General features: G+C 45.5%; 2 protein-coding genes across 2 annotated transcripts in view; one reads left to right on the top strand and one right to left on the bottom strand.

The window, feature by feature from the left end:
* The window catches only part of scn4bb (sodium channel, voltage-gated, type IV, beta b), a 155,673-nt gene that overhangs the window by 24,789 nt on the left and 112,555 nt on the right, over positions 1-18,329 (top strand). The gene's annotated exons all lie outside the window — the stretch shown is intronic.
* Positions 11,214-15,302, bottom strand: LOC135262526 (uncharacterized). The gene is made up of 2 exons (XM_064349541.1): positions 14,232-15,302; positions 11,214-11,447 (listed from the first exon to the last, which is right to left on the bottom strand). The coding sequence occupies exons 1-2, from the start codon at positions 15,300-15,302 to the stop codon at positions 11,214-11,216; spliced, it is 1,305 nt and encodes a 434-aa protein (XP_064205611.1).

Here is an 18,329-nt window from a genome sequence, read left to right as displayed (position 1 = left end):
TTTTTCCCGACCGTGAAAACTGGCTGTCTGTTTACATTTTGGACAGATGTGGCTCCTGTATGGCAAGCCGTTTTAGCTTTAATTCATTTCTAGAGGACATCGCAAATTCAAATTCTAACTAGTTAGAATGCAAATTCTTGATATCATAAATTCAATTGTCACTAGTTATGTGTATTTCTGATATCAGAAATTCAATTTTAAAGTGACATCTCGAAGATTTCAGTTTCGTTCTCTATGGCGGTGCCAATGGCGAGAAGCGGTAATTGCAGGTGTGTTTTTGGACCTCACTTCCCATAGATCCAACCGGATCCAACCAGTGTTGTCTGTGTGACGTCAGTCAGTTGGCACGCCAACTGTAACACCTTTTGCCCGGTATGAACATCTTTACACTGCAGAGAAGAATTTGCGGGATTCGCTGTGGCTCGTGAAATTATGTATCTCGCGCACAATAAGCAGTCTTTTTCGTGAATGATTGTTGTGTGGTATTTTTGAAACAACTGGCTTGCAAAATGTTACCCCTGGTGTTTCTGGTTTTGCTAGCTAAACTGTTCGAGAATAAAGCTGAGCTGGGTGTTAAATTAGCAATCAGAACAAGAAGAATAAAACAAAAACAACCATACTGCCCTATTCTTTTATTTAGTTTTCTCCTGCATGACGTCTTCAGAAATCAGACCCGGCTCTGCTCCACATACCCCGGCTTTATTCCGATCATTATAATATATTGATGAACTCGATGGCAATGTAAATAACGGTAACGTTAAGGTCAGTTCAGATCAATGATTCGCAACGAGGCAAAACGGTTTTAGAATGTTGCAGAGAATGTTGCAGCGGTGTGAACTGGCTAGTAGCAGAGCCGTTGCCTGCCCTGAGGTTTTAAAAGATCGTCCTTGTCAAATCGCCAAGTGCAGTTTTAGAACGTTTACAATCAGACGTCTTGGAATTTTGCAAGTTGCACCCAGTCTCGTTGCGAAACATTGATCTGAACTGGCCTTAAGTTAGCTACACTGCAACGTTGCAACAAGGTAGCATTGCATTCGAGAGACGGTTTGCGAGGTCGGTACCGGTCGGTAGCGTCAGCTAGCCTTTTTTCTAATTGTTAGCTGAAATTAGATTGTGTTAAGTACATTAGCTAGCTAGCTAGCTAACGCAACGTTACCTGATATGAGAGATGGATACTGTGCGCAACGTTGTCTGATGTTGTCTTTCTTGACATGGTCCGGTAGCTAGCGTTAGCTGTGCAAATAGCTATGTAATTTAGTAATTTTACATTGTCATTAAATGTAATACGAAATCTACATCAACAAATAATATGATCTCTCATGTTACACAAAAACTTTTTAGGGTTCCATAACTCCCCCAACCCCCCCTTTCTCTGTTATTGTAACGCATGCAGACACCGGAAAAAACAGTACGCCGCTCACACACAAGTGAGTTGAAGAGCGAGCCTGTTGGTTCTGCCGTTAGTTCCGCCTACCCTCTCTGGCGGACCAACCACTGATGGGTGATGAAAAACGCGTCACTAACTGTGCGCCGCTTGTGATTTTTTCTCGGGAATGTCGCCACAGACACCAAGTTTTTAATCATGAATTATGATAATATAAAAATAGGCTCAATCACCATTGTGTTACCCAATGCAACGATAGATAGTGACTTAAAAAACATTTATTTTAATGAAAATCTTCGAGATTATTACTTTAACTAGTTAAAATGCATATGATTGATATCAGAAATTAAATTTTAACTAGTTAAAATGCCAATTCTTCATATCGGAAATTCTATTTTAACTAGTCAGATGTAAAACGTTTTTCTCATTTATTTCAATGGGAGTTGGAATTTGACCTAGTTAAAATGCCAATTTCTGATATCATAAAATCAATTACTGATATCAACAATATAATTTCAACCAGTTAAAATACCTATTTCTGATAACATTAATTTAATTGTAACTAGTTAAAATTGGAATTCTTGATATCAGGAATTCAATTTTAACTAGTTAAAATTGGAATTCTTGATAACAATAATATAATTTTAACTAGTTTTAATTAGAATGTCCAGTTTTAAAGTAATAATCTTGAAGATTTTCATAAAAATAAATGTCCGTTAAGTCACTATCTATCGCCGAATTAGGTAACACAATGGTGATTGAGCGTATTATTATATTAATTTATATTATAATTATTATTATAATTTATGATTAAAGAACTGGGTGTCTGTGGTGACATTCCCAGGAAAAAATCACAAGCAGCGCATAGTTAGTGACGCGTTTTCCATCACCCAAACGCGGGGGGTGGGAGGGGGGGTTATGGAACCCTAAGTTTTTGTGTAACATGAGAGGTCATATTATTTGTTGATGTAGATTTCGTATTACATTTGGTGACAATGTAACGTTACTAAATTACATAGCTATTTGCACAGCTAACGCTAGCTACCGGACCATGTCAAGAAAGGCAACATTAGTTTAGACAATGCTGCGCACAGTATCCATCTCTCATATCAGGTAACGTTGTGTTAGCTAGCTAGCTAATGTAATTAACACAATCTAATGTCAGCTATCAATTAGATAAAACGCTAGATTATGCTACCGACCGGTGCCGACCTCGCAAATCGTCTCTCGAATGCAATGCTACCTTGCAAAATTCCAAGACGTCTGATTGTAAACGTTCTAAAACTGCACTTGGCGATTTGACAAGGTTGGTCTTTTGAGACCCCAGGCAACGGCTTCAGGCGCTCTGCAACCAACCAGTTCACACCGCTGCAATTTTCTCTGTAACATTCTAAAACCGTTTTGTCTCGTTGCAAATCATTGATCTGAACTGGCCTTAACACGTTACCGTTATTTACATTTCCATGAAGTTCATCAATATATCATAATGATCGGAATAAAGCCAGGGTATAGGTGGAGCAGAGCCAGGTCTGAGTTCTGTGTAAAGATGTCAAGACGGAGAAAACTAAATAAAAGAATACGGCAGTATGGATTAGCGTTGTTATTATTTTATTACGCTTCCTCATATGTATGCCTTTTTTTGATGAAATCTCCTTTGTTTTTGTTTTATACTTCTTGTTCTGATTGCTAGTTTAACACCCAGCTCAGCTTTATTCTTGAACAGTTTAGCTAGTAAAACCAGAAACACCAGGGGTAACATTTTGCGAGACAGTTGTTTCAAAAATATCACACAACAATCATTCACGAAAAAGACTGTTTATTGTGCATGGGATACATAATTGCACGAGCCACAGTGAATCCCGCGAATTCTTCTCTGCAGTGTAAAGCTGTTCATACCGGGCAAAAGGTGGATAAAGAACGTTTGTGGAAATTGATCATCACTATTCTACCCCAGGTCTGCTATAGAATTTTAACCCGACTCGGCAGTGTAAAGACAGCTTAAGTTAGCCTAATGTTAGACAATGAATGAGTATGTAGGCTACATAACGTTACATTTATAACAACCATTTTTTATTCAGTAAATAGTAAATGTTATAGTTACTGTGACCCAGGTGCCAACTGACTGACATCACACACAGGCGACACTGTTTGGAAGTTGGGAAGCAAGGTCCAAAAACACACCTGCAATTACCGCTTCTCGCCATTGGTACCGCCAAAGAGACCGAAATGGAAATCTTCGAGATTGTAACTTTAATCTCTTGCTTCTGTCACACTGCAAGTGTGTAACCACCAGCTTTATGGAGTGGTGGGTAGGTGTTGTATAAATGTTCTGTGAGATAGGCGTGATCCCCATGTTGTTCTGAAAAGTTATCGTCTTCTTTCCTATACCATATGGTTCAAAATCCTAGCCTCCTCAGGGTTGGGCACAGCAACAAAATCAGGCTCTGGGAGGCACACAAACGTATGTGTCCAGGGCACCTCTCTTTTTCTCTTGCGTGACATCCCTTTCCACCCTCCCAACGGAACACTGTGGTCGGAAAAGCCATGCAACATTAGCCTGAACGTCACCTTCTCTGTTGGTCTGTGAGGAAGGATGGGCGGAGGAGGTAAAGGGTTCGTGGTGATGTCTTGGTGAATTCCAAACACACGATGGTGTTGCATTTAACGAGGATGGGAGCAGAGAGGGGGGTGACAAAGATGAGGAGGGCAGCAAACAGGAGGATGGAAGCAAACTATTCTCCACCTTCTCTTCCCTCCTCATTCCTCCTCCACCCCCACCTCCCTCTTCCCTCTCCGCAGATGACTTTCTGGCCGCCTTTGAAGGAAAGGTGGCTACAATCCGGAACTCCTTCGCCCATCCAGTGAGCCCCCCAACCCCCCGGGACAAACCCACAGCCACACTGACCTCCTTTGAAATGCTGGAGGACTCCGATGTATTACAACTCATCACCTCTCATCGGGCAACCACCTGTCCACTTGACCCCATCCCATCTAAAGTTCTCCAATCCATTTCCAGCGAGCTCCTTCCCTATCTGTCCTCCATTGTTAATTCCTCTCTCTCCTCTGGTCATGTTCCCTCTGATTTTAAGATGGCTCGTGTTACCCCACTTCTCAAAAAACCCACCTTAGACCCCTCCGATGTAACAAATTATCGACCCGTATCGCTTCTACCCTTTCTGTCCAAAACCCTTGAACGAGCAGTTCTTAAACAATTAACCTCTTTTCTCCATCAGAACAACCTGCTAGACCCTCACCAGTCTGGCTTCCGATTCGGGCACTCAACAGAGACTGCACTCCTAGCTGTGACGGAGGCACTTGCCACTCACTGTAAGAGCCTCACGCCTCTCCTCTGTCCTGATCCTTCTTGACCTGTCTGCAGCTTTTGACACGGTCAACCATAAAATACCTCTCCACCTTGGCTGGGATGGAAATTGCCGGGACTGCCCTGTCTTGGTTCGCTTCCTATCTTGCAGATAGGACCTACCAGGTCACCTGGAAGGGGTCTGCCTCTGCTTCTCATCCACTTGTTACGGGAGTGCCGCAGGGATCTGTACTGGGTCCTCTGCTGTTCTCCTTATACACCAGATCTCTTGTTTCAGTCATTAATTCACATGACTTTTCCTATCATTGTTATGCAGATGACACACAACTCTTCTTTTCTTTCCCCCCCTCGGCCACACGGGTCAATGATAAGATCTCTTCCTGCCTGGCTGACATCTCCACCTGGATGGCCAGCCACCATCTGAAGCTCAACCTCAACAAAACTGAGCTGCTCTTCTTCCCGTGCAAGACCTCCTTGCTTCGTGAACTCTCAATCACGGTTGATGGCACCACAGTGACTGCCTCTCACTCTGCCAAGAGCTTGGGGGTGGTCCTGGATGACCAACTGGACCTCAAGGAGCACATCAAGGCAACATCACGGTCCTGCAGATTCCTCCTGTACAACATCAGGAGGATTCGACCATACCTGACGACGCACTCCACCCAGCTGCTCGTCCAGGCTACGGTGACCACTCGCCTTGATTACTGCAACTCTCTCCTTGCAAACCTGCCAGCTTGTGCCATACAGCCACTACAGATGATTCAGAATGCCGCTGCCTGACTCATCTACAACCTCCCCAAATTCCCCCACGTCACTCCTCTGCTGCGATCACTTCACTGGCTACCGGTCGCTGCCAGGATCCGGTTCAAAGCCCTGACCCTTGCCTACACTGCCGCCAACAGGACAGCCCCCATCTACTTGCAGGACATGACTCAATTCTATGTGCCTGCTCGACCACTCCGCTCTGCGGCAGCAGGGCGCCTTGTAACCCCTCCCACCCACCCAAAGGGATCACAGAGCTTCTCCACCCTAGCTCCCCAGTGGTGGAACGAACTCCCCATCCCTCTCCTAACCTCCCCCTCACTATCCATCTTCCGCTGTGGCCTGAAGACTCATCTCTTCAGACTATACCTAGACTAACCACACCACGCTGTATTAAAAATAAAAAAAAATAAAAAAAACCCTTTCCTGTCACTTGTTACATGTTGCCCCATCCCTGCACTTCTTGGTAATTTGTATTTGTCCTAATACTGTAGCTTATTCTTCTGCCTAGTTGGCTTTGCAGATGTTAGACCAGAATAGCGTTCATTGTTCTCGGCTCGAAATAGCTGTACAAAATAAGTAATTGTACCTTACTGAACCCGTGTTCAGCAGTTGTCTACGATCACGAAAATGCACTTTTTTGTACGTCGCTTTGGATAAAAGCGTCTGCCAAATGAATGTAATGTAATGTAATGTAATAAAGCAGATAGAAGGATGACTGAGGTGGAGATAGCACAGAGAAGGATGCAGATGGTGGCGCAGAGGAGGATGAGCGGGGTGCAGATGGTGGCGCAGAGGAGGATGAAGTGTTGGCCAGTCTCTCAGCAAGCGGGCAGGTTGTTCTCTGCATTTGGTGCAGCAACTCTTGCATGTCATCAGAGCTGTTAAGATATTAGAAAAATAATGACAGATACAAACTCATACAATTTTTCATTTTTATTGATTCCATATTGGGTACCAATGCCAGGGAGCTCACAGGAGAATTTGGCAAAATGCATTGACGTATACTATTCGTTTGTGCATCATTGGGGCACTTGATAAAAAATTTTTTAAAAAAGGATTTTTTTCAAAATATATATTTGACCATTCAGGAGTTATGCAGTTTTAAGACAACAGTACTGCAACAGGTCCAAACCAAATGTTTTTCACCATAGACTAATATCAAGTGAATTCATTTTTGGTATCACAGTCCAATGTGGCTGCAAAATGACCACTTCTGGTAATAGAAACTAAATAGAAGAAATTAACGCCCGCCCTCTGCCAAATGCTGATGATTTTGCATTGGGCATGTACTTTTCAGAGGCTTACCCGCCGCTTTGGCGACCAGAGCAAAGACCAGAGGTAACAGCCTATGGATAAAATATCTTGCTTTTACATTTACTTTTGTCATAGGTTCCTCTGATAAAACACAAGCTACTTGCGGTAACAGCTCTGTGTTAAAGACCCTGTGCAGCCTCCCTTTCCTTACATTAAATTGTTCCTTTAGTTACTAAATTACAGCGTATTTTTTTCTACTTATTAGACTTTGAAAAGATAAAAAACCTGCTTTGATGTAAAACCTGAATTTCTTAATATAGCAGACTCAAGAATGGCTGAGCGTGTCAGTTATGTCCTAATTATTTATGCATTCACTTTTGACTGACAGCCCGGGTCGCTGACTCCCACAGATCTGGATCGGCGCTCTCTCCACGTAACGTCAGTTGTTAGCTAACATTAGCTAGTTATCATACGACCGTAATAATGGATAACGAGTACAGCAATAACAGCATTAGATATATTGAGCCGTATATGTATGAGCCCATCGCTTACAGCCTACAATATAAGACCCTAATGTTATAGGATAACCTATGTCAACACCTAACATTATTGATTGGTTTTTTTGCGGCAGTAACACTTAATTCATTTTCGTTTCGTTTCAACTTTATTCAAGACTCATCTTAAAAGGAGGTCCATAGCTTTATTCTCCAGTAATGTTATAACAGTCTGGAGAATAAAGTAACATTACACTCACCAGCTAACGTTAGCTATATTTACACAAGATAAGTACAGCTCATTGCTACATTAGCAAAATTATCGATAGCCAGACAGCAAGTAAATTGAGGAGATGAGGTTAACGGTAACGTTACAGTTTGTAGGCTTGATTCGATTAATAGCAGAACGTCATCTAGCCCGAACGGATGCTTACTGGAACCGATGTTATCGACAGCAAAGTAAAGTGAGGTTAGGACGGCTAACATTATGATTTGTAATATAATCTATATCAACCTTAAGTAACTTTAACGTTAACTGATCGTATTAAGCAAAGGCTTATTTAGATTATCGATATTGTTACGGCCCGGAAACCAGGCAGAGGTCACGGTGCAAAAAGTGAATTATTTATTTACAACCTATACATAAGATTAATTTAGTGTCCCGCCAGGTCGGGAGTGAAGGAGATCTGGATCCACACCATCTTCAGCCTTTTATTCCCAGGACAATTAGCAATTACGGGTGGCCACGCCCAGTTCCGCAACTCCCCCTGTTGGCTCACTGAAACAATACAGACACAGAAGAAGCAGCAGGGGAAGACAGACGCCAGGTGTGACACGCCCCCACAAAGAGACGGCACCAAAAGTTGGCGTTACAACAATTTACCACAAGTACAATACCAAAAACCACCAAGATCACCAATATCATGGCCATTATCACCATTCCCTTCCCATTTACGTTAGTTATTTTTACTTCATTACTTCTTATTTTTATTTTTCTGATAATTTATAAATCCCTAACACCCTTCCCGCCGGCCACCACGTGCACAATGTGCCATACAGCACGTGGACGTGTGCATGCGGCAACTGACGAGGAAGGTGACAAGAGAGAAAGAAAGAAAAATACTTCCCTGACAAGTATTGAGGTCCGCCCCCTTTCCCTGTTGTCCACAACTGGTGCCACCTCCCCGGCCCACCAACCGACGGCCGTACAGTTGGAGGAAAATGGAGGGATATTTAGGGGGTAATACACAGAAAGAGGACGCGGGAGAGGGACAAACAGACACACAAACGCATAACAATCCAACCTACGTGACGAAACATAAGACATATAGATAACTGGCGATAAAATGTTGAAATGTTACCATACTATGGTAAAATGTGTAGCGACTTCGCCTACCCATTCCGGACCCCACCTCGTTCCACTAATCCTGCCTCCGGCACCTGGAGGAGAAAAGGCAAAAACAAGAGAGATACCGGAGCGGTATCAACCTCACTTTCACCAAAACAATGGTAACAACTGCCGGAATGATAAAACTATACAGGAGCATGGGACAGCGCATCCGCCAATACGTTGTCTCGCCCTTTAATGTGCCGAATTTCAAGCGAGTAAGGTTGGAGGAAAAGACACCAACGCATCAGTCTTTGTTTTGAATTTTGCATAGAATGCAAAAACACTAAGGGATTATGGCCGGTGTAAATGACGATTGGAATCACCATAGACTAACATATACTTCAAAGTGTTGTAATGACCAGATCAGAGCTAATGCCTCTTTTTCAATGGTGGAATATTTGAGTTGGTAGGAATTGAACTTTTTGGAAAAGAAAGATATTGAATGCCACAGTCATCGGATTGCAGTAGAACAGCGCCAGCACCCACTGTGCTTGCGTCGACCTGTATTTTAAAAGGGTCTTGAAGGCGAGGAGCAGCTAACACTGGGGCATAACACAGCAGATTTTTGACTTCTTCAAAAGCTTCTTGAAATGACGGCCCCCAGATAAAAGTTCTCTTTTTACTGAGCATGTCAGTCAGAGGAGAAACTACAGATGAGAAATGACTACAAAATGAACGATAAAACCCTACCATACCCAAAAAAGTCTTTTTTAGATGTAACTGGCTGGTCAAACACACGGTTCACCGCAGACACAGATTTCCCTGGCTTTTCATTCTCATCACCAGCGGGCAGAGAAGGACTACAAAAAGGTTAAGATTAATGTGACATAGTTGGCTTTTTTTCTTCTGTCTGGAGTATGGACCAAATAGGTCAAATTGGACACACGTCGTTCCACGGTGTAAGGACCACTATATTTGGCCTGTAACGGTGACCCGATTATTGGCAGCAACATCAACACTTGATAGCCTTGCTGAAAATGGCGGCTTACGGCCTTACGATCATAATGGGACTTCATTTTAGACTGAGAAACAGACAGGTTTTCCTTTGCCAAATCGCACGCACTATAAAGCCTCAAACTGAAATCATTTACATAGTTTAGGACATTTTCAGAAGGTTTTTTCAGATTCCATTGGTCCGCAATTAAATGTAATAGACCTCTTACTTCGTGCCCAAAAACTAATTAGTTCACACTAAAGCCAATGCTTTCCTGAACGACTTCACGTATGGCAAGCAACATCCACGGGAGACCCTCTTCCCAATCTCGAGAAAGCTCCGTGCAGTAAGATCGCAACATCGATTTTAACGTTTGGTGAAAACGCTCGAGTGCCCCCTGACTTTGTGGGTGATAAGTACTTGACATGTTGTGTGTGTTCTGCAGTTTTTTCAAGAACTGAGAAAAAGCTTGGGATGTAAAATATGACCCTTGGTCTGTTTGAATCGTTTTAGGTACGCCATAAGTGGAAATAAATGAAGTCAGAGCCTTTATTATATGTGTGGCGGTCTGGAGAAACCCGTCTGGATGTCGCTGCGAGTCATTGTTGGAAAAATGCCAATAAACTCGTAAAATCAGTTTTTTGTGTAAAATGAGATATCACACGATTTAGATTCTGTGAAGTCTTTACTTTGTCATGGTAAATAAAGATATCGTGAAAACTTAACGGAAAATGTTTATTTTTAGGTATTTGTAAACGTTGTTTGCTAGCAAAAAAGCAATGTTGTTACTGTTAGCTTGGGACGGCGGTCTGTTTCTGTAGGTAGAGATACGCCTGCCAATTCAGTCTTGTCTTGTGTCCAAACAAAGTACTACAACAACATTAAAAAACACTAAACCAATAACATAGTGTCTGAAAATTTAGCTGACTATAAAGAAATCTGTCATTTAATATTTATGAAGACGTGTGGGGTTTCACACGTCTTCAGAAATGATGCGAGATGAATGCGAGTTAGCCGACATGCCTAAATTTGGCCGTTCTCCACTCGTGATCAACAGGCTAATATTGCGATTGCTAATGGGTTGTGGATCACTCAGTTAAAATTAAACATAGGTGTGGCAAGCGAGTGCCACCCCTCCGGTTTAAACACACACTCACGGGAGACAGTTGTTTCCGTAATCAGCACTTCCGTGCTCTTTTATTTTCAGATGCGTCTTTTACAGACAAAATCATACAAAGCACGACGGTTCCGCAGCCGTCTTGTCATCAGCCCTCTCACGTTCCAGCTTCCGGTCTTCCTTTTAAAAACCCCAGGCTCACTGTTGAAAGCAATCAGAGGCAATCAGCGCAATTAAACAATTAACAATTATCGGCGCTGATTACCTCCAGCTGACAGTTGTGACGAAGGATCCGAGAGCCGCTCCTCTCACACTCTCTCTCTCTGCAGCCGACGCTCAAACCACGCCCACCCCACCACATACCCCCACCGCCCGACTTAGGCCGGGGAGCCATCCGGCCGATGACCAACCCCCCCCCTCTCCCCCCCCTCCTCCTCCTGGGGGCGAGAGAGGAAGTCCGCCACGACCATCCGTGCACCCGGTCTATGAATCACATTGAAGTTAAAAGGCTGCAAAGCCAGATACCACCGAGTGATCCGGGCGTTGGTATCCTTCATGCGGTGGAGCCATTGGAGGGGGGCATGGTCCGAACAGAGGGTGAATGGGCGACCCAGAAGGTAATAACGGAGGGCTCCGACCGCCCACCGAATGGCGAGGCACTCTTTCTCCACCGTGCTGTACTTCGCCTCCCGTTGTGACAGTTTCCGGCTAATGTACAGCACGGGCGGTCGACTCCCTCCACCTGCTGGGTCAAAACAGCCCCCAGCCCTCTGTCCGACGCGTCGGTCTGCAAAACAAAGGGGAGAGAGAAGTTGGTGTGAACAAGAGCGGCTCCCCACAGAGAGCTTCTTTACCCTCTCAAACGCCCGCTGGCACGGTTCCGTCCACTGGACCGGATCTGAGGCACCTTTTTGGGTTAAGTCAGTTAGGGGACTGGTCAGCTCCGAAAATGTCAGGATGAACCGTCTGTAATAGCCGGCCAGCCCCAAGAACCTCCTTACCTCTTTTTTTGACTTGGGTCAATCGCGGCGATCTTGTCCACTAGAGGCCGCACCTGTCCACTTCCCAAGTGGTACCCCAAATACCGTACCTCCGCTCGGCCAATAGCACACTTCTTTGGGTTAGCCGTGAGCCCTGCCTGCCTTAATGACTCGAGCACTGCCCCCACATGCTGCAAATGCTGCTCCCAGCTGTTGCTATGGATGATGACATCATCCAGATAGGCAGCAGCATAACCAGCATGCGGACGCAATACCCGATCCATTAGGCGCTGGAAGGTGGCAGGGGCCCCGAATAACCCAAATGGAAGTGTCCTGAATTGGTACAAACCATCCGGAGCGGAGAAAGCCGTTTTTTCCTTAGATTTAGCAGATAAGGGAATCTGCCAGTAACCCTTGGTTAAATCCAGCGTCGAAAAAAATCGAGCCGTGCCAAGCCGATCCAAGAGCTCGTCGACCCGAGGCATTGGATAAGCATCAAACCGTGACACTTCATTTACCTTTCTATAATCCACACAGAAGCGAATAGACCCATCAGGCTTACCTACCAGCACGATGGGGCTACTCCAGGGACTCTGGGATTCCTCTATTACCCCCAGCTCTAGCATTGCCTTTATCTCTGCCTGAACCAATTTCTTTTTGTGTTCCGGCAATCTATAGGGGCGGGTCCGCACCGTCACCCCCGGGGAAGTCTCTATATGGTGGTGTATGAGGTGCGTGCGTCCTGGTATGGGAGAAAACACATCAGCAAAACGCTTTTGCAACAAGGCAAGGTCTGTTCTCTGATTCGGTGAGAGATGGTCATCTGAAAGGGTTGAGATCTGATTGGATGAATTTGGTACCTCCGGACCCAGCTCATCTCTCTCCTTATCCACCGTAACCAGAGAGACAGCCACTACCTCCTTCCACGCTTTCAGGAGATTGAGGTGATAAATCTGTTTTGCCCCCTCTCTATCAGTACGCTCTACCTCATAGTCAACCTCCCCCATTCGCCGTGTGACCGTAAAGGGCCCTTGCCACTTGGCGAGTAATTTAGAACTAGAGGTAGGGAGTAACACAAGAACTTTATCTCCCGGTGAAAATTGCCGTAGTTTAGCTCCTCTGTTATAGTGCTGTTGCTGACGTGCCTGCGCCTCGAGCAAATTCTCCCGTGACAACTTACCCAGTGTATGGAGTTTTGCTCGCAGGTCCAGCACGTATTGTAATTCATTTTTACTAGGACTCGGACCCTCCTCCCAGTTTTCTTTAACTAGGTCCAATATCCCCCGGGGTTTCCTACCGAACAGTAGTTCAAAGGGAGAAAATCCCGTGGAGGCCTGGGGAACCTCCCGCACTGCAAACACCAGAGGAGATAACCACTTATCCCAATTACGGCTATCCTCATGAACGAACTTCCGGATCATAGACTTCAACGTTCTATTAAAACGCTCAACCAGCCCATCCGTTTGGGGATGGTACACGCTAGTTCTAATAGAACGAATGCCCAATAACCCGTACAGTTCGCGTAGTGTGCGTGACATAAACTGGGTGCCCTGGTCAGTCAGAATCTCTTTCGGGATTCCGACTCGGGAGATTATTTGAAACAATGCCTGCGCAACACTTTTTGCCGAAATGCTGCGCAAAGGAACTGCTTCGGGATACCTTGTCGCATAATCCACCAGAACTAACACGAAACGGTATCCCTGCGTGCTCCGATCAAACGGCCCGATGAGGTCCATCCCCACTCTCTCAAAAGGGACCTCCATTAGCGGAAGGGGCGCAACGGCGCTTTTGGTATAGCCGGGGAATTTACGAGTTGGCATTCAGGGCACGACGCACACCACCGACGCACGTCGGCCCAAATGCCCGGCCAATAGAAGCGGGCCATTATCCGGTTCAGTGTTTTCTCATACCCTAAATGACCAGCCATGGGGTTAAAATGAGCCGTCTGAAAAACCATTTCCCGAGAGCTTTTAGGCACCAGCAATTGGGTGATTTCCTCGTTAGTCTGAGTGTCACGACACACTCTGTATAACCTATCCCGAATTATTACAAAATACGGGTGAGTGAGTGTTGCATCAGGGCGCACCTGTTGACCATCAATGGACATCACGCGGTCAAAGGCAAAGCGTAGGGTGTCATCACGAGACTGCTCGAGTGGGAAATCCTCCATGGGCGAAACACCGGTACCTGCGGAGTCTCCCCGGAGGCTCCACTGATGCCGGCTCCCCCTCTGCCGCGTCGGACGACCCCGCGTCACCGCTGACAGCAGCCACCCCATCACACAGCCCTACCCGTCGTGAACGCACCCCCCCTACCTTACCAGCTGCCTGGCGAAACCCCGGCCAATCAGTGCCTAAAATCAGAGGGTGCGAGAGGCGGGAGCTAACCGCAGCCTTTATTTTATGTTTTTTCCCTTGACACCGAATTTCCACTGAGACGATAGGGTACGCGTGTAAATCCCCATGCACACACCTTATAGATACCATTGATGCTTCTAACAACGCCTCGGGTCGAACCAGGCTTTGTCGAATCATGGTCTGCATAGCCCCTGAGTCCAACAGCGCCTGGTGTTCACTCCCTTGAATCCTTACCGGAATACAGTACGCTCCGTCTGGGTCGGGAGCGGAGGTGGGCGGGCCGACAACACGAACCACCTGCCCCACCTCCATGAGCGGGCACTCGCGGCGCAGGTGACCCGGTTGTCCGCACCGCCAACACCCCGGTCCGGGCGTCTGAGGAGCTCTCTGTGGGTCGTATCCCGCCGCCACTGAGCCTGGGGCTGGGGAAACAGAAACAAAAGGGTTGTTGCGGGAAAATGCGGAGGTTTGGGCACGGGGAAGGGAGGAAGAAAGGGGGGAAGGAAGGGAACGAGGAAGGGCTCTCCTGCGCGGAGCCGTGTCTGCCCGTCCTTGCTGCTGCTGCTGCTGCTGCTGCTGCTGCTGTGACTGGCCGCGGGGGTAGAGCGCCAGGTGGTCCTCCGCCAGGGTGACGGCGGCCGCCAACCCGGTCGGCCGATGGCACCTCACCCAATTCGCCGTCTCCGCCGGGAGGCCATCGATAAAGCGTTCGAGGGCCACCAGCTCCACCACCTCGTCTGCTGACCGGATTTCTGGCCGCAGCCACCGACGTGCCATGTCCAGCAGTCTCTGTGCGTATGCGAACGGTCGGTCCTCTCCGGCCAGGGCCGTCTCCCTGAACCGTCGCCGGTGTTCTTCGGGGCTGTATCCCAGGCGGTCCAGGACCGCCTTCTTTAGGTTACCGTAGACCGTCCGCGCTGTGGGGGGTAAGCTGTGTGCCGCTCGTTGTGCTTCCCCAGTCAAGAGGGGCAGGAGGCGGACGACCCACTCCTCCTCCGGCCATTTACTTGCCCTTGCGGCCACCTCAAACCCCTCAAGGAACGCCTCCGCATCGTCATCCGGGGTCATCTTTGGTAGATGGAGAGCTACGGGGGGTCCGGTCTGTCTCTCTCGGGAGCTGGTTTCTCCCGCAGCCGCCAGTTGCAGTAGAGCCTGGGTCTGGAGGGAAGTTTGCGCCCGCAGAGCCTCCAGCTGTTCGGCGTGCATCGCCGCCTGCCTCTCCTGCATCGCCGCCATCCCCTCCAGCATCCTCGCCAGCGCCACCACCGGTTGTGGCGTTTCCCCCTGCTCCTGGCTATGTTCCATGCCGTCTCCTGTGTGTTTTAATACTTGCTCCCCCGCACGGGCCACCACTGTGGCAAGCGAGTGCCACCCCTCCGGTTTAAACACACACTCACGGGAGACAGTTGTTTCCGTAATCAGCACTTCCGTGCTCTTTTATTTTCAGATGCGTCTTTTACAGACAAAATCATACAAAGCACGACGGTTCCGCAGCCGTCTTGTCATCAGCCCTCTCACGTTCCAGCTTCCGGTCTTCCTTTTAACCTCTTAGCGCATTGCCCCTAGTGGTAGGCACGCCCGCGTGCCTAGATTACTAAAGTCAAACATTCGGTGCTACTGCAACCAACGTGTGAGATGAAAACAGAAACGCGTTGTTTCAGTTTCATTAGTAGACGATACATGACAACTATGCCGAAAACGGAGTTTCGCAGCCCCACCATTGTCGCTCCGTTCGTTCGTTTAACACGCACCCCCTCCCTGCAGTCTCATCTAAAAAACACCCCCCACCCTTGACATAATGGACAATATTGTCTATCCTGGCATTAATAAAAATATTCTTTCACCACTAAAAAATCGTATTCCGTCATAGCAGCAAGATAAACCCGACAATAGCACTAAGATATGCCTATACAGCAGTGAAAACGCTGCTCACTGAATAACGAAATAAACGAGAAAAAGTTTTTAAAAATGATACCATGTCATTCTACAGTCAATATCTGGGACTAAATATTGAATAAATATAAAACCTTACTGTTGGTTTTACGTGTAGAGATGTCCCTTTTGAGACTGAGTGGTCATATATTGTCTTGGACAATCCGTTTGGGAAATATAGGCGCATCTGTGACGCCTGGGTATCTTCCAAAATAGCTGTGCGTAACACCACACCTGTTGTTTACGGCGTCGTCGTCCTTTTTAGTACAGTCTGACTTGATTTACAATTCATTTATTCGGTAGGCGAGAGTATAAGCTTTCTAACGATGTATAACATGTCTAATTCTGCTTTTGGAATAGCGTTTTATAGGTCAGCGTAACAGAAAATATTCTTAGCATAGCATTCACTTACGCAATCACTCTGTTAGCAGACAAATACGATGCACCTAACGAAACGTGTTCAAGGATATTTCGTAATTTCTTGGAAAATACTATTATTATTGAGGACTTCTTAACATAGCTAAACCATATGTTTGCTGATAGACCTAGCTGACATCGTTTTCTGGAGCAAAACAGAAGCGAATAGAACAATATTATTGATACCGTCTCTGTCTCTATCTACTGAACATAGAGGAGATTTCATCATTGCTATGTAAGTATTACCGTTCAAAATATTTCGGTTATATACGTTATTTTTGAAATTGAGTATCTTTAAATAGGTTAGTGGTGTTATATAATGTAAATATTTTACACTGTAATGTAAGCGTTAGACGGAAGTGTAATAGTTTTTGTGAAGCATGCAACAGTGATGACGTCATAGCTGGAACATTGCCAAAACGTGGTGGACGGGTGAAAATTGTTTTCATGTTGTCTCATCCCCATACAAGAAAACATACGAGAGTACAGAGTATAGAAATACACACGAGTTAATTATTACACATTTAGGTACTGTACCGCATTGTGTGACAATGTTTTTGCATTATTTTTTTAATCTGATAGCAATGTTTCATCTTAAACCCTCATAAGGGGCTAATTTATATGCTTTATAATGGACAAAAAGCATTTTATTCAATTTTGGAGAGATTTTGGATATGTTTCTGGACACCTAGCTATTTTAGACCACTGTACTGACTGAAAGCTTGTAATTCCCATTTGAAAATTATGCAACAGTGATTTTCTTGAGTCAAAACAGTTGATTTGTAGTGAAATACATGGATATGTTATGATTTACAGCAATGCATAATTTAGACATTTTGGATAGATTTGGAGATGCTGGGTACACTGCTTAGTTTTTGCTTCATACATCTATAGTAGTTCTACATATCCACCCTTAGATTTTATGAACTTGTGGTCAAGACGTTTTTGACCTAGCACATGTATAGTTTAACCTCCTGCATATATTCAATCTCGCAGTATTTCATTGCAAACTTAAAAAGTGCAAATTTATTTTGGATTTTTTGTCAAAACAATTGCATTTGTGGCACTTTATTTCTTCCAAAATTATGAATATAAACTAATCTGTGTTAGTATTGTAAATTGTACAAATGTCTTGCTTCATTTAAGCCATTTTTCAAGTCTCTGTGGTGTTCACGTCTGGAGTTATAAAGCTTTAAATAGGGTACCCCCTAAATGGGCAAGGATTGGCAAAATTTGGCTTGTGCCTTAAGAGGTTAAAAACCCCAGGCTCACTGTTGAAAGCAATCAGAGGCAATCAGCGCAATTAAACAATTAACAATTATCGGCGCTGATTACCTCCAGCTGACAGTTGTGACGAAGGATCCGAGAGCCGCTCCTCTCACACTCTCTCTCTCTGCAGCCGACGCTCAAACCACGCCCACCCCACCACAATAGGTTATGTAAACATTTAACATCAATATAGTTAGGTTAGTGTTTCGTTTTCACATAGCCTACTTTTGTCTCTTGATCAATCAGATTACACTAGCATGTTGGTGGTTCAAGTTACGGGCGCTTTCGACTTCTTATTCCCTTTCCATAAACTCGCCGTCAACTATTTTGATTTGTGTAAAAGCAAAGACCCATGTCATTGTTGGAATTGGCGTTAACTGGTTGGAAAGGTTAACGTTACGAGTTACAAGACTGCAGTTGGCAGTCTTAACATAACACAACAGGCACGAAACACCAACAACAACTGCGTTCACGCGCAGATCAGCTGATAGCTGTCAAAACATCCTCGCGTAGTTGACGGCTGCTGTCAGTGAGAGATGGCGTCTTTACAGGATAGCGATGTAGCCCGTTGTTCGAATGAATTGTCTTCTATTAACATGAGTAACATTTCCAATAGCTTTGAAGCAAGACAGTTAATCAGTGATTATTTCACAAGTGGTCCTAATCTCAGAGACAGTGACAGTGAGGTATCTGGATCGAGTGATGAATCAAGTG

The sequence above is a fragment of the Anguilla rostrata genome, chromosome 9 (genome assembly GCF_018555375.3).
Source record: "Anguilla rostrata isolate EN2019 chromosome 9, ASM1855537v3, whole genome shotgun sequence".
NCBI lineage: Eukaryota > Metazoa > Chordata > Actinopteri > Anguilliformes > Anguillidae > Anguilla > Anguilla rostrata.
The sequence above is the reverse complement of the archived record's forward strand: the minus strand, read 5'-3'. Positions and strand labels throughout refer to the sequence as shown.